We start from the raw sequence: 17,981 nt of genomic DNA on the forward strand, positions 1-17,981 counted from the left end.
TATAAATAGATGATGATGATAGATGACATTTTAACGCATTATTTATTCGATAAAATACTCGTAACTACATGCCAACAGCCTTAGAAGTCGTTAATATACAATAAGTTGCAACTATCGAGAACTAAAGTCACCTTAAAGCCTTAATAACTGTCACAGAGGGAGTATTCACATCAGTTTTAGAAGTGTACCTACTCTTAGGCACCTACTAATAAAAAAAATTATCGGTTAGTTTTTCATGATAATTACGACCAAAATCAATTACTTAATTTAAAGGGTACCTACGGTAAATATTTAATTCATAAATTACATTTATAAAATAAATGTTTAAATGCCATCAATATGTAGATAGTAATGCCAGCCAAAATTCATAAAAATTACTTATGGGTCCAGGAATCAATATAAAAATATATCAAAGCTATGGCTTTTTATGTAAGCTAAGCATTCAACGTTCTTGCATTGTCCCGGTTGGCAAAGGCCAAGTCAAAGCTAAAAGCAAAAGAAGACGAAGAAACCGCACCAAAAGAGTGCGTGTCCGTTGACAAGGAAGGCGAATACAAACGCACTCTCGATTTCATCCGCGATATCAGCCACATTGCGGCTTCCCAACGTAACAGACAGCCGCGTCGATTTATCTTGTTATGTATTACCATTTACCGCGGTCTCACAATCGTACAGCATGGAAACGGAAGCGGTTTAAGACCGCTCTACCGAAGGATGCAATGATTTGGAAGAATAAAATAATTAAGTAATTCGCATTTTTCGCTGGATTCGCTGGATGAAATTGCAGGCGGCTTAGGATTGTGATTTTTGGTCCCGTGAAGTGTCGTGAAGACCCTACCAAAAACAGTCACGAAGTGGACGTCCATCGTCTGATATAATGATGATGATGATGAATTCACATCTTTACACTTCAAACAGTATTCCTATCCTTTATTTGTATTAATATGACTATAGCACAAACGAGAAACAGTGTATGCCGTAATATATACCGTGTAATGTAAACATATGCAATACAAGACGCATATTATCAACATATCGGATGTTTGAAATTTGTTGGAATAATAATAATCCTCGCTTTTGCTACATTTTTATAAGTTTAGGTGAAACAGTCACAAAATAATTACAAAAAAAATTAAAGAAAAATTAATAAGTAAGGAAAAGGAAAATCGACCATCACATTAATATTTTCATTCATAATATACCCAAGTGCTAATTATATTCTTAAATCAAACATGACATCAACTAAACAATATGATGACTAAACGCTGTTGTGTGGGTCGTTGCTCTGAAACAAATGCGTTAGCTAACTGTATGATTGCTACACTGTGGTGGTACTATATGTGGGCGGCAGATGCGGGGACATCCGTCTAGTCAATGATCGCTGTTTACTTTTTTTTATTTCTAGGTTAATCCGATTATGGTCTCCGCTCTACATAGAACGTTATTACGCTTATGTGTGAATTACATTACCCAACTGCACCAGAAAGCGGGTTATGTGTTCGGATGTACATAAAATACGTATGTTATGTCTGTATTCTGTAATCGTGAACGACACAGTGTCGAAACAGTTGCACTAAGCAGTAAACATAAATTATTCTTATGAAATATGCGAAGGGCGTTACTTTTCGCTGACTTTCAATATGCAGATTTTAGATCTTATATAACTCGTATATTGATCACTCGCATCGTAAATTAAGTTACGATTACGATGTACTTGGTCGTTGCCTGAAAGTCAGTAAATAACCAAAGCCACCAATAGCCTAAGGCGCAAGTCACTTTAAATGGGAATAGTACCCACAACTCTCCAGTTACATGTCATCATCATCAAAAGCCTGTATTCGTCCACTGCTGGACATGGGCCTTTCCGAGAGCGCGCCACCACACACGATCCTCCGCCTTCCTCATGTAATTCCTCTTCCTTTTCCTCAGTTATATGTCGTCGTTATCAACCCATATACGGCTCACTGCTGAGCTCGAGTCTCCTCTCATTCTGAGAGGGGTTAGGCCAATAGTCCACCACGCTGGCCCAATGCGGATTGGCAGACTTCACACACGCAGAGAATAAGAAATTCTCTGGTATGCAGGTTTCCTCACGATGTTTTCCTTCACCGTTTGAGACACGTGATATTTAATTTCTTAAAAAATGCACACAACTGAAAAGTTGGAGGTGCATGCCCCGGACCGGATTCGAACCCACACCCTCCGGAATCGGAGGCATAGGTCATATCCACTGGGCTATCACGGCTCAGTTATATGTACAACACACAAACAACTACAGCAGAGTCCACTCTCATTCTCAGATATATTAGCCGACTTTCAAAAATGGAGCTTTTTTGACCTATGTGCATTATATTATATTTTTCTTTTGTAAAGTTTTCTTAACAATAGTCGTATATTTCTTTGGCTAACCAACAAACCCATTTTTCTGCTAATTGAGTCCAGCGACAGTCCTATGATATTATAAAAAAAAACTAGCTGACGCAGCGCGGTTTCAACCGCGTGGTTCACGTTCCCGTAGGAATACGGTGATAATATATAGGTTTTCTCAATAAATGGACTATATAACACTGAAGAATTTTTTAAATCGGACCAGTATTTCCTGAGATTAGCGCGTTCGAACAAAAAAACAAGCAAACTCTTCAACTTTATAATATAAATATAGTGTGCATTATTTTTCTTTTGTAAAGTTTTCTTAACAATGGTCGTATATTTGTTTTGCTAACCAACAAACCCAATTTTCTGCTAATTGAGTGACGACACTGTCCTATGAAAAAAGCATTTTCGTTTCGGGATTGCAAGAACGTAATTTATATCACTAGAAAAACAATGTCCCATTCCACTTTTTATATTTTTACTATACTGACACATTCTTGTTTATAAAGAAAGTTATTTTTATAAAAACAGTATTATAATTTACCGGCGTCCCGTGTCTTTTGAAATATAATAAGCCAGAATACTTAGGCGTATATTTTTTTACAAGCTAATTATTTTATGAGAAATAACAATATGTAGACAACAGACATGCTACTTGGTTGAAGAAGAATGAGAATAATCTGTTTTAAAGAATTCTAAACAAGGCTTCGGGTTTTTTTTTTCAAGCAATGTATTCTGATCATATAACAGTCTTTTAATTAGGGTAACCAATGCAACACTCCAGTTAATCGTTAAGTAAAGTACTATGTTAGAAGTGGGTAAGGTAATAGTCCGATAGGCGGAAACCCATTACCTCTCGGTGTTGAGTCCTTTAACTTAATGGAACTATTGAGTGATAATTTCATAAAATAAACTAACTAATGTAGGTTCGACGGCCTCCGTGGCGCAGTGGTGTGCGCGGTGGATTTGCAAGACGGAGGTCCTGGGTTCGATCCCAGCTGGGCCGATTGAGTTTTTCTTAATTTGTCCAGGTCTGGCTGGTAGGAGGCTTTGGCCGTGGCTAGTTACCACCCTACCGACAAGACGTACCGCCAAGCGATTAAGCGTTCCGGTACGATGTCGTGTGGAAACCGAAAGGGGTGTGGATATACATCCTCCTCCTAACAAGTTAGCCCGCTTCCATCTTAGATTGCATCATCACTTACCATCAGGTGAGATTGTAATAAAGGGCTAACTTGTAAATAATAAAAAAAGTACATACAAACGTACCTACCGACCAATGAATTCGTTTTAGACTTCGCAATTCATAACCCATGGATAGATAAGTTTTGTCAGCCTTAATTAGTTTCTATTCAAAAACAAAACACAAATGTCGGTCAATTTAAATGTACTCGTAAATACCATGTCTCACATCGGTGCCTTTAAAAAGATATCAAAAAGATGGTGCAAGTTGTTTAGATGTTAAACCTCGTGTTTCGTGCGCCGTGCCCCACATTGCAACGACTCATTTCATTAATGCCATGCGAGATAATGAAAGCGTGCAGGGATAGCGCAGGGCTTGCGTTTGATGACTTGTACTTCGATCATGATTTAATTTATAATAAAATTGAAAATGTAGAAAAACCCCCGAATGTCATGAAATTATTAATTACACGATCAAGTCATCAATATTCTTTTTCAGTGCCATATCATTTGAGAATCCCAGTCGAGTATATTTGCAGCCATTCGGCGGCCATACAAAAAAAAACAAAATTGATATCGCTTCATCCGTTTTACGTCGGGGGTTAATAATAAATGGCTTTACCTACAAAAAATTGCCTCGTTGATCGTGGTTGGTGGTTGGTTATTCTGTAGGTACGCTTGCAGATTATAAGGTCGTGGTTTCCAGACCTGGATAGGGTTATGAAACTATTGATTTTCTTTACAGTATATCTTCTCAATACTACTGTTTAAAACGTCTGAAAGTGATTGTTTACCATTGATAGAGATATTATTTCAACAAAACTTTATTACTAAATCAACCAACTTAAATTTTAACACCATGGCTAATCTAAACACATTGAGCGTTGGTTTTGTTTTTGTTATTAATCTTTTAGAGAAGGTGAAAAAAATCTCGATTATTATTAACAAATAATAAATACGTACATACCTATGAATAATTATTCTTAACGAGTTCAGTTGGTGACCCTTAACACTCGCACGCCTCTATAGTCTGATTCATCTATTTCATTCGGCGACATAATGCCAGTAATTAAGGGAGAAAGCATCACGTAGTCGAGAACGACGTGGCCCGTATGCATACGAGATGATGATAAATCCGTTAACTCCACTGCAATTACACAGCGAGGTTGACCTTTGTAATGTAGAGCTATGTTAAATGTCAAACTACTACTATTTTGTATTTTTTTTTATTAAAAATGATTTATTTATTTAGTTTTCTTCGCAACGATAAATAATACCTACTACTACTAAAACTAATAAATAAAATACTACTACTGTGTCGCAGTCAATAACGATTACCAGAATGTTATGTGTTAAACTAAATAATGGAGGCCATTGGATCAGCTTCCACCTTCACACAGGAAATAAAACTATAAGAAATTGTAATTTAATTGTTATCAAATGTAAATTGTAATACTGTATGACTTTTTCAAAAGAGCAACTGTTGAGTTTCTTGCCGGTATCTTCTCAGCAGAACCTGCCTTCCGAACCGGTGGTAGAATCTTTACAAATAGTCAACTGACGTGTCAAAAGTGCTTGTAAACTGAGCCTACTTGAAATAAATGAATTTTTGAATTTTGAATAATACAATGGGTAAAAGTTAAAATGCAATATTGTAAATCAAAATATGTACCTACATGATATTATTATTTTTTTTATCAAAGAACCAATGATTTTCGTAATATGTAATAATTTATACGTTCTAGTAAGAACGTAACATCGTAAAAGATTTCTGCGAGATATAAACTGCGGTAGCAAATTTCGTTAAGATCAAAGAAAATCTATAAAATACAGAACAGAGATAAACATTGCACATAAACTACATTCCCGATTTATTTGAATTCTTGGGTAACAATGCTCAAAGCAGGAGCTTACATGGAAGTTTGGAATAGCAACTTGAAATTCTGTACTAGCTTATTTGATGGACGTTGATAAGGAATAATGTAATATTTGCATCTAGCTCGCGTAGATTGTGGTTATAATAAGAGTAAAGGCATTTAAGACGTTTTATATTCACACAAACCTATAGGCTATACGGTACCTTTAACCTACCTACCTACGTTTAATTTTAACTTGCCCTGGTTAATATGGTTAGGTCAAATCTTGAAAGTTAAATTAGAACCATTGCTTACCGTTTGATTACATTAAAAATATTTGCATACACTAAACAAGACAAATCCGCTAGATTTATCTGAGTTTGGGCTCATTTGTCTTGGCAAACATTGAAGTAATGATGATGATGTATGCTGTATCTATACCATTGCTGTTTTTTTTTAATATACATATTTGGAATCTTTCGTTTTTGAACTGAACTCAATTTTTTGTTATGAAATTAAAATTACAAAGTGAAAAGAGATCATAATTCGTAATCACCAAAAGATCTAAAGGAAACGCCACGTCAACAAACAAATACAACAATCGAAACACAAAAGCAACGCGAGAACTTTTTCTTCGCACGCGTTTTAAATTCTTTAAAAAGGAAGCTTTTTCCGAGAAACCATTACCATCCTGGCCCAGATCGCGCGCTTTGTGCTTAATTAAAAAATTGTCTCAGTGTGTCGGTGTGTCCCGAAGGTTGCGCAATAAATTTCAATCTTAAACACGTCGGCTCGTTTAAAATCTAGATACGGGTCCTTGCCTTGCCGTTGTATAAATCATAATTCGAGTTGCAACTTTAAATGAGCTTTGTCAACGTTTTCTGCATAGCGGGAATTGATGTGAATCAGTAGAGAAATTGTTATGGATGTTTATGTTTTTTTTTTAGATATTTTTGCTTTTATTTTTTTTTTAATTAGTAATTCTCATTGTATGTTCAAAAGGAGAACGTAATATCGATAAGAGGAAGTGTTTTATAAAAATCTACCAAATGAACTTTCGCATATACCTAATAATGATAGTAGATGTCTATTATTATTATTATTATTAAATAGGAAAGCAATTCTATTTTTCTATATGTAACGTTTTTAAACTTTTGATAAAATTTGGAACAGAGATAGATAAAACCTTGAAGAGAGAAAACAATCGACAATTTATCACTTAAAAATATTATTTATATTTATTAATTACTATAAATAATAATCATTAATTTTATCATATTCCCATTTAGCACCTCGAAGTTTGTAGTAATGAACTTAGATTTTCAAATTAGTACATACATAGACTAAAAAACATCAGTTAAATGTAAATTGTAATGTATTCGAAGAATTTCGAAAGTTTCATGATAAAAACCTAATATTATGCGCACGAAGACGCGAGCGACGTCTGGTAGGCATAGGTACATCATAAAATGTTTACTTAAGCTTTCAATCTGGTGAACACAATGCGTGCGAGAATTTGTAAAAATTGGCAACGTATCAGCACAGGACGTCGCGGCCTGGCAGCTTTGAGAGAATTCAGTCACCGCCGTTCGATCTTTTGATCGAAAAACATTAAGAGCGCGCAGCGCGTCGGTACGATATGGATAAAATTCGAAGCGCAAACGAGACGCCGAATTATGACTTTCACGTGAGTGAAAAGCACGGAGCGATTGACGCGCGACGCAAATTTTATGACGTGAGCCCCAAAACCATTTTTACCAAATTGCAAGTAAACTAAACAACATAACGAAAAACAAAATGGCCATGTTCAAGATATGTACCTAATTTTCTATACAAAACAAAAATTTAAGAAAATAAGTTTGCTTTTCCTGAGATTGAAAGCAAAATGTGAGCAAAGCATGTATTTTTCAAAAAAATAAACTATCGAGAAAAGTTTTACAAATTGTTGATTTTGTATAGTCACTTTGAAATATCATTTACCCAAGTATCAGGCTCCTGACTTTTCCAGAATCTGAGATCCAGAACCATTTGTAACCACCAAATTACATATTGCACACTCTTAAATCACCGAGCACATTGGCGCCGAAAAATGGCTAGACAACAAAAATGTGATCTTGAGCAAACGTTACGTTATCACGTGGTGCACTGTTTGTGTTATCTTCTGAATGTTCAACATTTTAACTGACGTTAATGTATAATCGCACGAACGATTCCAAGGAAAGAAGTTAAAGAAAGAGTTGATGTATCCGCCACAATAAATCAACGGTGACATGACGTTTGCCAAAACATCAGAGATTGAATAAATCAGCTATATTCTACTTAAACTGCGGTGGACCGAGCTACAGATGAAAGACTATGATCTGCTATGATAATTTTATACTATAGATAGGTTACGTCCCTACAAAATCACCGCAATAAGTGATCAGAATTTAGCATCTCCAATGAGCGCACACATGCACAATTTTGTCTTTAATTCCATTATATACTTATAGTTTTTACACTTCCTGATGATATTTTGGTATTATTTATTTAAATAACGTTCGTTGGTTAATAAGCGCGACTAAATGAAATTAAGTCAGTTTTCCACATTTGTCCGCCTCAGTTTTGATGCTCTAGTGCCCCATCTCTTGTATAAAATATCATTGATGATCTGTATGATTTCTTTTGTAGATAGTGATGTCCGAGCCTGGGTTGCACGGCTCCTTTCGTTCGCTAATTTTACGCTCACCTTGGCTTTATTTGCGTCGATTTTACTGTTGCAGTGTAAATAATGTGATAGTTCATTACCAAGAGATGTGTTGAGAGGTTTGGGCCCTCGAGCAGCTATTTTAGACCAAACTACTATTATTTAGCAAATAAGGTCACTTATAAATTCATTGAATTTAGCCTTTTTCAAGTTTACCAACCGCAGCTGGTGCTCAGAATTCCTTGTTATAATAAACAAGGAAATACGACCTCACCAGAGTATGACAAGAAAGCTGATTTTTAAATTCAATCAACTTTGCATGGCACCAAATCAGCTATATGTTTAGGTGTTATTGCTACTTGAATTCGTCAGACGATTCTTTGCAAAGAAGTCTTCTTATTCAGAAGTATTTAACAAGCCTTTTGTGACAGACCTCTTTCAAGGAAGTACTAGCGCCATACGTATTTTCGCCGTCAAGCAGCATCGTTGTGTTCAGGTCGACTCAATATCGATGCCGACAAAGTCCAACATGATCCAACAAAGCATTCAGTAGTGTTTCGATGATAACTAGCGGTGTTTTTTTGTTATTCAATGATATATATTCATGCCCTTGACTGAATTGAATCACGCCTGAACTTAAGTAACGATGCAGTCTCATACCTTATTTACACCCTCGCACGAGCTCATCTCACGCCTAATCTACACTACACAATCTACTACTATTACACACTCGTACGAGCTATTAGATGTAAGCGGGCTTACTTGGAAGAGGTACATGTTTATTCTACCCATACCTCTGACGGTATCGTATCGGAACGATAACTCTAAAGGTTCTTTTGGACTAGTTGCTTGAGCATCGTTGTCTGTTGTTGCAGAGCCCCGGCGCGGTGACGGGCGGCGGCGCGACGGGCGCGACGGAAGGCGGCTCCCGCGACGCGCTCGACGTGCGCTACTCGCTGGCGGCGCTGGCCGACGACTACACCAAGCGGAAGCACGTCGTGCGCGTCACCACCGCCGCTGGTGCTGAACTGCTTCTGCAGGTAACTATGCTGCTTCTGTAGCACTTCTTTAATATACTGCATAAATCATTTCTCTGTACTTTTAACAGATATACCGTGATAGCCTAATGGATATGACCTCTGCCTCCGGAGGGTGTGGGTTCGAATCCGGTTCGGGGCATGCACCTACAAATTTTCAGTTGTGTCATCATCATCATCATCATCATCATCATATTAGCCGGCGGACGGCGGATCATTCAGTTGTGTGCATTTTATGAATTGAATATCACGTGTCTCAAACGGTGAATGAAAAACATCGTGAAGAAACCTGCATACCAAGAGATTTTTTTTAATTCTCTGAGTGTGTAAAGTCTGCCAATCCGCATTAGGCCAGCGCGGTGAACCTTTATTGGCCTAACCCCTCTCATTCTGAGAGGTTAATCGAGCTCAGCAGTGAGCCGAATATGGGTTGATAATGATGATGGTGATACTTTGGTGAGTGTCATCTTGTTCCTCCTCCCCTTTTCTACAGACGCCAAAGACAGTGGCATTCGTAAATGATGGATGCCAGCAACCCACGTTCCCATAAGCCCACAGCCGCTAACTGATTGTGTCGACTACGATCTGCATGATGTCATGCACATCGCGACCAATACACGATCAGTTTTATCAGATGTCAAGCCATTAGCGCTTATTGGATGATGGGTGGGCTAGCATAATATGATACGGGAAATGTTATTCCATATGAACTAGAGTCGACAATTTCCGATTGAATTTACGACTCTTAATGTAACATGTTTTGTCATAAGTCAACACTATTTACTCTCTAGGCTGAAGGCGCCGCAGACGCGCAGCGCTGGCTAGCGGCACTGCGGCGACACTCCGCCGAGCCGCCGCCGGCGGAGCCGTCGTCGCTGCCGCCGCCGCCCGCGTCCGCGCCGCCCACCACCACCAGCGCGCCCGAGTGCCCCTCGCCGCTGCCGCCGCAGCGCAGCAAGAAGATCGGCAGGAACAGGTCGCCTACCGGTAAGTCGACACTATCATCAACGTCACTGTCACCATCAATCAGCACTGCTATAGTTTCTAGACTATAGCAGTATACCTATATAGGCAGTGTTCCACTAAGCGTATGTGCACAATAATCTATGGTTCTTGCTACGCAGCGTAGAAAACACTTAATAGCGGTGCACAATGATGTTAGAGAAAAAAAAGGTAGATAGATTATACGCGGACTACAAGCGGCAAGTTAAAACTATGCTAATTAGCAAACCTGAGCTCAGTCGCCGCAATGTCATCGCGCCGTAGGCAACGCCGCTGAAATAATGTTTTTGTACCAGTTGTAAACATCGAATGTGGTTTATGTAACCTGTAAAGGCGTGTTGCAAACTTCAGAGACGACGGTCATAAGACAGATAACTGCGTAAATATTTCGTTTTGTAAATAAGTGTGAATAAAAAATTGTAGAGGCACCCACATCACGTTTTGCTGATTGGTTTACGATTGGAATCTCTTGACAAGATACGCAATTTAAACTATAGAAGAGTAGTTCCAAATCACCTTAAAAGAAACAATCACATCAGCTGATGGACGTCCACTATTGATCATATTTCTCTTTTATTTACAAATAACTCTCAAGCACCAAAAAGTCCAGTTGTAGAATTGACTTACACCTAACTAATAAAATGTTGCAGGTCCCCCAACTCCAACACTCCCGTCGTCCCCCAAAAACAAGACATGGAAGGGGCGTATGGCGAAGCAGCTACGGCGTATGCACGGCGGGGCGACCACCCCCGCGCCGGCCGCCGCCACGGGCTGGCTGGGCGCGCCGCTGGAGCGCTGTCCCGCCGACCCGGAGAACCCCCTCGTGCCCAAAGCAGTCACCTTACCCGCACAGGCCGTTGAGGTGAGAGAACTTGTTCCTTCACTATACGTATTCTCGAAGGAATTTTAAATGAGAAGTAGACCATTATATCTATCTAGAAATACACCAACACTTATTTCTTAAGCATACGTAGATCTTGTGTAAAATTCCTGATCCCGAGGCTCTGAAAATCAGGTCAGGTTTTTTGCATCTTCACTCTATGGGTATTTTGTTTTAAGGACAAAGATTCATGTAATCAATGGGCTACACAAAAACTCCTGCAAAAAAGTCAGAATGCCATGAAATGTGAAATTCAGAGTGACAAATTGTAACAATACTTTTTAAAAGAGTTACGGCTAGAAACTCAAGCAGTTGAAACAGCAGCAGGTTGCTTGAGTTTCTAGCCGTAGGAGCAGTTTTCCGAACCGATGCTAGAATTAGACGACATTACAAAAGTGCTTCTACGAGTTGAGAAGCCTATTTGAAATAATGTAATTTGATTTGATTTGACCAGTGTATTGTTCGTTGCAGGCGTACGGGCTGCGCACGGTGGGCGTGTACCGCGTGCCCGGCAACGCGGCGGGCGTGGCGGCGCTGGCGGCGGCGCTGGACCGCGGGGAGCCGCCGCCCGCGGGCGACGCGCGCTGGGCCGACGTGCACGTGGCCTCCAGCCTGCTCAAGGCCTACCTGCGCCGCCTGCCCGACCCCATCCTCACCGCGCACCTCTACCCCGCGTTCATAGGTACCTACCTTGATATGCTCACAAGCGCTGGCGACGTTGGACCACGGGGAGCAAGTTGATAATGTTTCTATGATGGTAATCATAAAGATTTGGGCTCCTCAGTGGGATGGGGTGTGACTCCACTAATCTCACAACTCCAAGCTGTTACTAAATGTCGCTCAATCAGGACTCTAATTGAAGAACCGGACTTGATTCGAAGCTGTATAGGCTAACTGTTGGACCGAGGAGTCAGTTGGTACAAAGCCTTGGACTTTTCAAAAAGTCAATTGTCTCCTCCTTGTCTCAAACCGAAAAGTACGAAGAGGAATTATTATCGGGTCTGGATAGCGTCGTCGCTTGAGTTTGATTTTCAGAATTGTGTGCATTTTAGGAAATTAAGTCTCAAACGGTGAAGGAAAAACATCGTGAGGAAACCTGCATACCTGAGAATTTTTCTTTTTCTATACGTGTGTAAAGTCTGCCAATCCGCTTTGGGTCAGCGTGGTGGTTTATTGGCGTAACCCCTTTCATTCTGAGAGTAGACACTTGCTCAGCAGTGAATATGGGTTGATAATGGTGATACTATAGCTTGGAAATTCGTTAGTAACACTCCGCCCACTGAGCCGGGAGGCGTGTAGCGATGAATGAAACACCCACGACTGATGCTCGTCACTTCCCCGCACGCACGTTTTCACACCCGCGCAGACGTCGCCCTGTCGCCAGCATATCAATGGAGTGTTATCAACGATCTTGCCCGACTGTAATGTGAAATGTCGCAGCTGCCGACCGGTCGCCGGAGCGGGCGCGCGAGCTGCGGCGGCTGGTGCGCGCGCTGCCCGAGGCGCACTACGAGACGCTGAAGTACCTGGTGCAGCACCTGCGGCGCGTGGTGGCGCACTCCTCGCTCAACAAGATGGAGGCGCGCAACCTGGCCATCGTGTTCGGCCCGACACTGGTGCGCGCGGCCAGCGACGACATGCTGGCCATGGTCAACGACATGTCCAGCCAGTGCCGCATCATCGAGTCCTTCCTCACACACGTGAGTCCCAACGTTTTATATTATTAGATATGTCAAAAGTGGTTGTCTTAATTTCATTTAGTCGCATACAACGAAAGTTATTTGAACAAATAATATTGTCTACAATGTCGATTTGTGTGTTCCGGAAGTAAAAACTATATATACCTACATAAATATATAATTTAACAATGTCCAAAGTCTTGCAAAATGCCCCTTCCGTTGTATCAGATTTTAATCATTTTGTATTTTCCTTAATTAACATGGGTTTTATAATCTCGTTTGAAAGTCTATACCTAAAGGTTACTAAGAATATAAGCTGTCATATAATATATAAATATTATATAGATTATTTTAAGGAGCAATTGAGAAAATTCTTATATTACAATATCCCCTAACAATCAGATATACCTATTGGGTTTTTCTTTTTTCCAAGAAATTTGTAAGTAGCGACCACGAGCTGCAGCGAACTAGTTCTGTAAAGATGCAAGTTAAATGAGTTTTTATCGTCTATAATACAGAGCAACACTTCGCAAGTAACACAACCCACAAAAGTGCCTTTTGTGTCCTTCAACCTGAGACGAGATATGTTAAACCTCATGTGCCTGCAATTATACCAGCAACCCTTCTGACTGTAACACTTCAATGCTGCTTGGCAACAGAACCAAGCTAATGATGAACTAAATGGTCCGTCCGGCAGTATTCGTGGTACTTCGAGGACGAGACGGACGAGCCGCCGCGCGAGCCGACCGCCGCCGCCGACCAGCTGTCGCCCGCGCCCGCGCCCTCGCGAGACCTGCTCATACACAACGTCAAGAAGATTGAAGGTACACGCTATATGTAGTTTGATTATACTTTTCCTTTTCAATTTGCATTATGTAACAGACCTTAGAATAGGCTACTCGCCTGCTGTACAAAACTAAGAAGATTTTTTGCATAGAGGCAGTTTAGATGCCTAGAAACTCTAATCACATTTTTATTTGTGAAAATAATCTCGTAATTGTAATATTTTTATAAAACAAAATTGTATTTTTATTACGTCGTCTCAAACGCCAATCTTAAACTGTAACGTCATTCGCTACTAGGCATCGGTTTGTGCGATCACGCTGTTATCTCTATGAATGACGTCACTTGCTAACGTGTTGTGTTTCGACGGCAATAATTTTACGTAGATATTTTTTCATTTATATTAAATTTTTTACTGGTTATTATTGACGGAACAAAATAAAATATAGCATAAAATACTTCCATAATTTAGTTTAAACACTGTTTACAGAAGAGGCAAGTCTATTCTTTAATTATGACCTTGATCGTTATAAAATAAGTCTCGTTTGTCTTCAGGCAAAGACGTGTCTACCCGCGACATCGTGTCCTCCATAATATCGGCGGCCAACCGCAAGATCCAGCGCAAACCGCGCAAGAGCGACAAGAAGTGGGAGGCGGCGCGCTCCCCCGGCGCCTCCCCCCCGCGCTCGCCGCTCGCCTCCCCCCCGGCCGCGCCGCCCGCGCACCTTGCGCCCTACGACGAGCTGCACTACCGAGAGCGACATCACGACACTGACAAGTTAGTATCAACAACTACTAGAGCAACAACTCCCCGTTGTCTGAAGAACCGCGGACTACCTTAACTTCTACCCTGTACAGTCGCAAAAAACTGACGCGCGGAGCGAGCGAGACGAGTCCATCGTGTACATTGTAATAGACACTCGTTCTTGGCCTGTCTCGTGATATTAACAAAACATGTTTAATAAGTTGTTCAAGCGATGAGTATTAGTAGAGTAAGTGAGTAAATAATGATAACGATTAGCGATAACATTGAACTATTTTTTTCAGAATCGAAATCGAAACGGTGTCAGCGCTGAGCCGCGGGCGACAGGACATCTCGCGACACGCGCTCAACAACTTCTCCATCGACGGTAACTATCGACTTTATTGTGTTTGAAGTTGTCTGTGTTCAGTGTAGCTGAGAGCTACCGCTTATGTTATCTCAAGCATTTCTATTATTTTGTATTTCTTATTAGTAAAGGTGTCTGTTATTTGCTCTATTAGGTGTCCAGTACTGATGTCAGAGAATAGATTCAGCAATCCCTTTCTTTAGCCCACATACAAAGGTATAGGATTTGAGCGTGCGTGTTGCAAGTGTGTGCGTGTACGCGCGCGAGCCTGTGTGCGTACACGTGCTTCTTATTAAATGTTTTGTTTTCGTACTAAAACAGACGTTTCGCTGAGACTAGACTGCGTCCAACCGACGAGACACCACATTCATAAATAACTAACTAACGCTTTCATGAACGGCGGCTGCTGCCCGCACGGCTTCTGGCGCTCTGCGTCCTGCGCCATCGCATCGCTGTACATACATCTCATGTCACTCATCCGGTCACCCCCCGCGCTACCTGCCACCGCTTCCGTGCAGTGACCCCGCCGGCTCCTGATCGTCTCCTGACGCGTTCGTTTTGTTGTAGGGGCCGGAGACCTGGTCTCTTCCCTGACGAGCACGTTCGACCAGAAGCTGCGCACGCTCAACAACTCGTCGCCGCTGGACGACGGCAGCATCCCGTACGCGGACGAGTGCCAGGACGACGACGAGGGCAAGTCCAGCGGCAGCTCGCCGTCGGACGCGGGCTCCGTGCGCGGCTCGTCGCCGGCGCGCGCGCGTTCCGACCAGCTGAAGGCGGCCTGGCTGCGCTCCGCCTCGTCCTCGTCCGACGAGCCGGACGCGCGCGCCTGGCCGCGGCCGCGCGCCGCGCCGCCCGCGCCCGCGCCGCCGCCCGACGACGACTCGGAGAAGGAGAACTGCGGCGCGCGCGACGGGGCGCCGCACGACGACGAGAAGGACGTGGACACGCGCTCGCAGAGCTCGGGTGGCGACGCGCGGCCCGACAACGACAAGCCGCGCGCCGAGTCGCCGCGCGTGCTGCGCGAGCCGCCCAACTGCCGGCCGCGGCGCTCCGAGTCGCTGGGCAAGGGCGAGCGGCTCGGCAAGGCGGAGAAGGGCGAGTGGAACGTGCGGCGGCGCGAGGCGGGCGCGTGGCGCTCCACCAAGCTGAAGCGCAAGAACGGCATGCCGGAGCGCGGCATCAAGCGGCGGCACACGGTGGGCGGCACCAAGGACTTCGACAAGGACGGCTGGGCGGCGCGCCACACGCGCACGTCCTCGCCCGACCTCACGGCCGCCTGGCCGCCGCCGCGCGCGCCGCTCGAGTCGCACGTGTGACGCCACACAGGATTCTTATCTTTCTTTACGAGAGAGGCTATTATTTGATTCGATTCGTTTGACTGAATAGATTAAGTCACAAATTTCTTAATGTTATATTGTTAAGTAGACGAAAATAATACTCAAAATCTTTTGTAATATATCGCGTTCTGTCTCCCGCGTTCACAAGACCCTTGCGAAAAAAACGAAAATTTACTTTGTAGCAGCTAAAACATGTAATAATGAAATAGGGAGCGATCGGTTTCGTCTGCAATTTTATCAATTGAATGGTGCAATACAATTTTTTTATTTTATTGACGAAGCGAAGTTATAGTTGTAAACGTAAAATGTTTTAGTGAAAGCGGTACTGTACTCGGCTCACTATAATTATACCTAATGCCAAAGAATGATAAAGAAGTGACCCGTTGAGAAAATATCTTATACACTATGTATTTCTTACGGTGAGAGAACCTGTTAGAGGCCCAATGTCGGTCCTCTAATGTTATGAGAAAGTGAAGCAACGAAACGTTATCAAATGAGTGATAACATGTATTTTCTTTAGTAAATTTTTGCGTACAATAAGTGACGCGTATGTTATCCCACAAATCAACGTGAGATTCGTAATCGCAACTCCCCCTGTAGGTATTGAACTACTTTTGACGGAGTTGTTGTGGGACTTGAGGAGAATGAAAGAGTGCAAAATGATACAGCATAATAATATAATTTAAATAAGTGCTATTACGTTGTAATTAATATAGTAATGCCGGAGGGCTCACTTTTAGTCTTAAGATAAGTGATAGAACCTTTAGAGGTAATATGAATTATGACAAAAAGCGCTATAACACCACTTTAGCCTTAAGGACTAAGGTTAGTATAGGAGCTAATATTGTTAGTTAGGTACTCGAGGAGTTTCAGATTTAAATGAGATTAAAATTGTATTTTAAAATGTACCTACATGCATGCATGCGTCACCTTGCCTTCGCGGCTTAGCGATATCAAATTATGCACAACTATTGAGATATTTTATAGATACGAAGTTACCTTCTATAGTGTTTCGGCAAGTATGGTGGAATGTTGAAAATTTTAGATACTAATTTTAATCGTGCTGATTATTGCGGCGTATACATACAATTTTATGCCTTGTATTTTAAATGCGTCAATGGATATATATTTTAAAATTATGACGCAATAGTATAAAATATATTTGTAATAGTAAATAAGTAATTGACTCTTTATAAATATATTATAGTGAAAGGCGCGCAGGTCGAGTGCTGCGGCTGACTGACATTACACCACACTGCAGTGATAATATAATTAAAGTGATCCCTTAAGCTATTGTAAAAAATGTACATTTATTGTATTCTTAATTTATATTAAATTTGTTATCTTAGCTTTGTTGAATGCAATTATTTTTATTGTTTTGTTTATCAATCAAAGTATTTTAAGCTAAATTCAATTATTGTTATTTATTTTCGAAAGTTGGTAAAACTAATTTGGCAAGTTTCCTTTTCGTTTTATATAGAAAAAAAGATTACGATCAGTTTTGTAAATATTGTCCTGTGAAATGTTTTAGTCTTTCGTTCATTAATTGCTTTTTAAATTTTTATACCATCATTAAGTTAAGACGATCTCAAGTTTGTTGAATGTTTGCAAAGCGTTCCTTTTAAAGTTTTATTTGTAAATATATCATTTAATGTAGGGACAGTGAATTTACTAATTTTACATACTAGTACAGTAGCGGTTGGAGGTAGACTCCGCACAAGAGATTTGTATTCAAAGTAACCTTATTCATGCTCTTCGTATAATCCGCTATGAAATTCAATAAACACAAGTAAAGACATTGAATATTATGGTTCAAACCAGATTTACATTATTTGTCATTGTGTATATTTTGGAGAAATGAAAATAAAAAATATTAAAGAATTTTATTTTTTTGTATGATTTTATCAACCTATCCACCACATTGCATTCAAATAAGTATTTAGTCGAAACGATTTTTTATAATGGAAGGAATGAAACATTGGAAAACGTCGGGATTCCAGTGACTTAATAAACGGTAAGTAATAAATAAATTAATTAAACAAATAAAAAAACCC

At 40.9% G+C, this 17,981-nt stretch overlaps 1 protein-coding gene across 6 annotated transcripts in view; it reads left to right on the forward strand.

Annotated features, from left to right (window-relative positions):
- Nucleotides 1-17,813, forward strand: part of LOC112048448 (rho GTPase-activating protein 23) — a 472,444-nt gene extending 454,631 nt beyond the window's left edge. For 5 of the 6 annotated variants that reach the window (XM_052881750.1, XM_052881748.1, XM_052881751.1 and 2 more), the window contains 9 exons: nucleotides 8,973-9,137; nucleotides 9,926-10,121; nucleotides 10,787-10,998; nucleotides 11,488-11,698; nucleotides 12,457-12,716; nucleotides 13,393-13,519; nucleotides 14,034-14,256; nucleotides 14,526-14,608; nucleotides 15,155-17,813. In XM_052881750.1, the coding sequence (XP_052737710.1) occupies nucleotides 8,973-9,137; nucleotides 9,926-10,121; nucleotides 10,787-10,998; nucleotides 11,488-11,698; nucleotides 12,457-12,716; nucleotides 13,393-13,519; nucleotides 14,034-14,256; nucleotides 14,526-14,608; nucleotides 15,155-15,906 (2,229 nt within the window). In that variant the 3' untranslated portion in view covers nucleotides 15,907-17,813. Of the gene's footprint in view, nucleotides 1-8,972; nucleotides 9,138-9,925; nucleotides 10,122-10,786; nucleotides 10,999-11,487; nucleotides 11,699-12,456; nucleotides 12,717-13,392; nucleotides 13,520-14,033; nucleotides 14,257-14,525; nucleotides 14,609-14,741; nucleotides 14,804-15,154 lie in introns of all 6 variants that reach the window. The other variant, XM_052881753.1, reaches the window with a different exon arrangement.
- Nucleotides 17,814-17,981: the final 168 nt, after the last annotated feature.

The sequence above is a fragment of the Bicyclus anynana genome, chromosome 5 (assembly GCF_947172395.1).
Source record: "Bicyclus anynana chromosome 5, ilBicAnyn1.1, whole genome shotgun sequence".
Classification (NCBI taxonomy): Eukaryota; Metazoa; Arthropoda; class Insecta; order Lepidoptera; family Nymphalidae; genus Bicyclus; species Bicyclus anynana.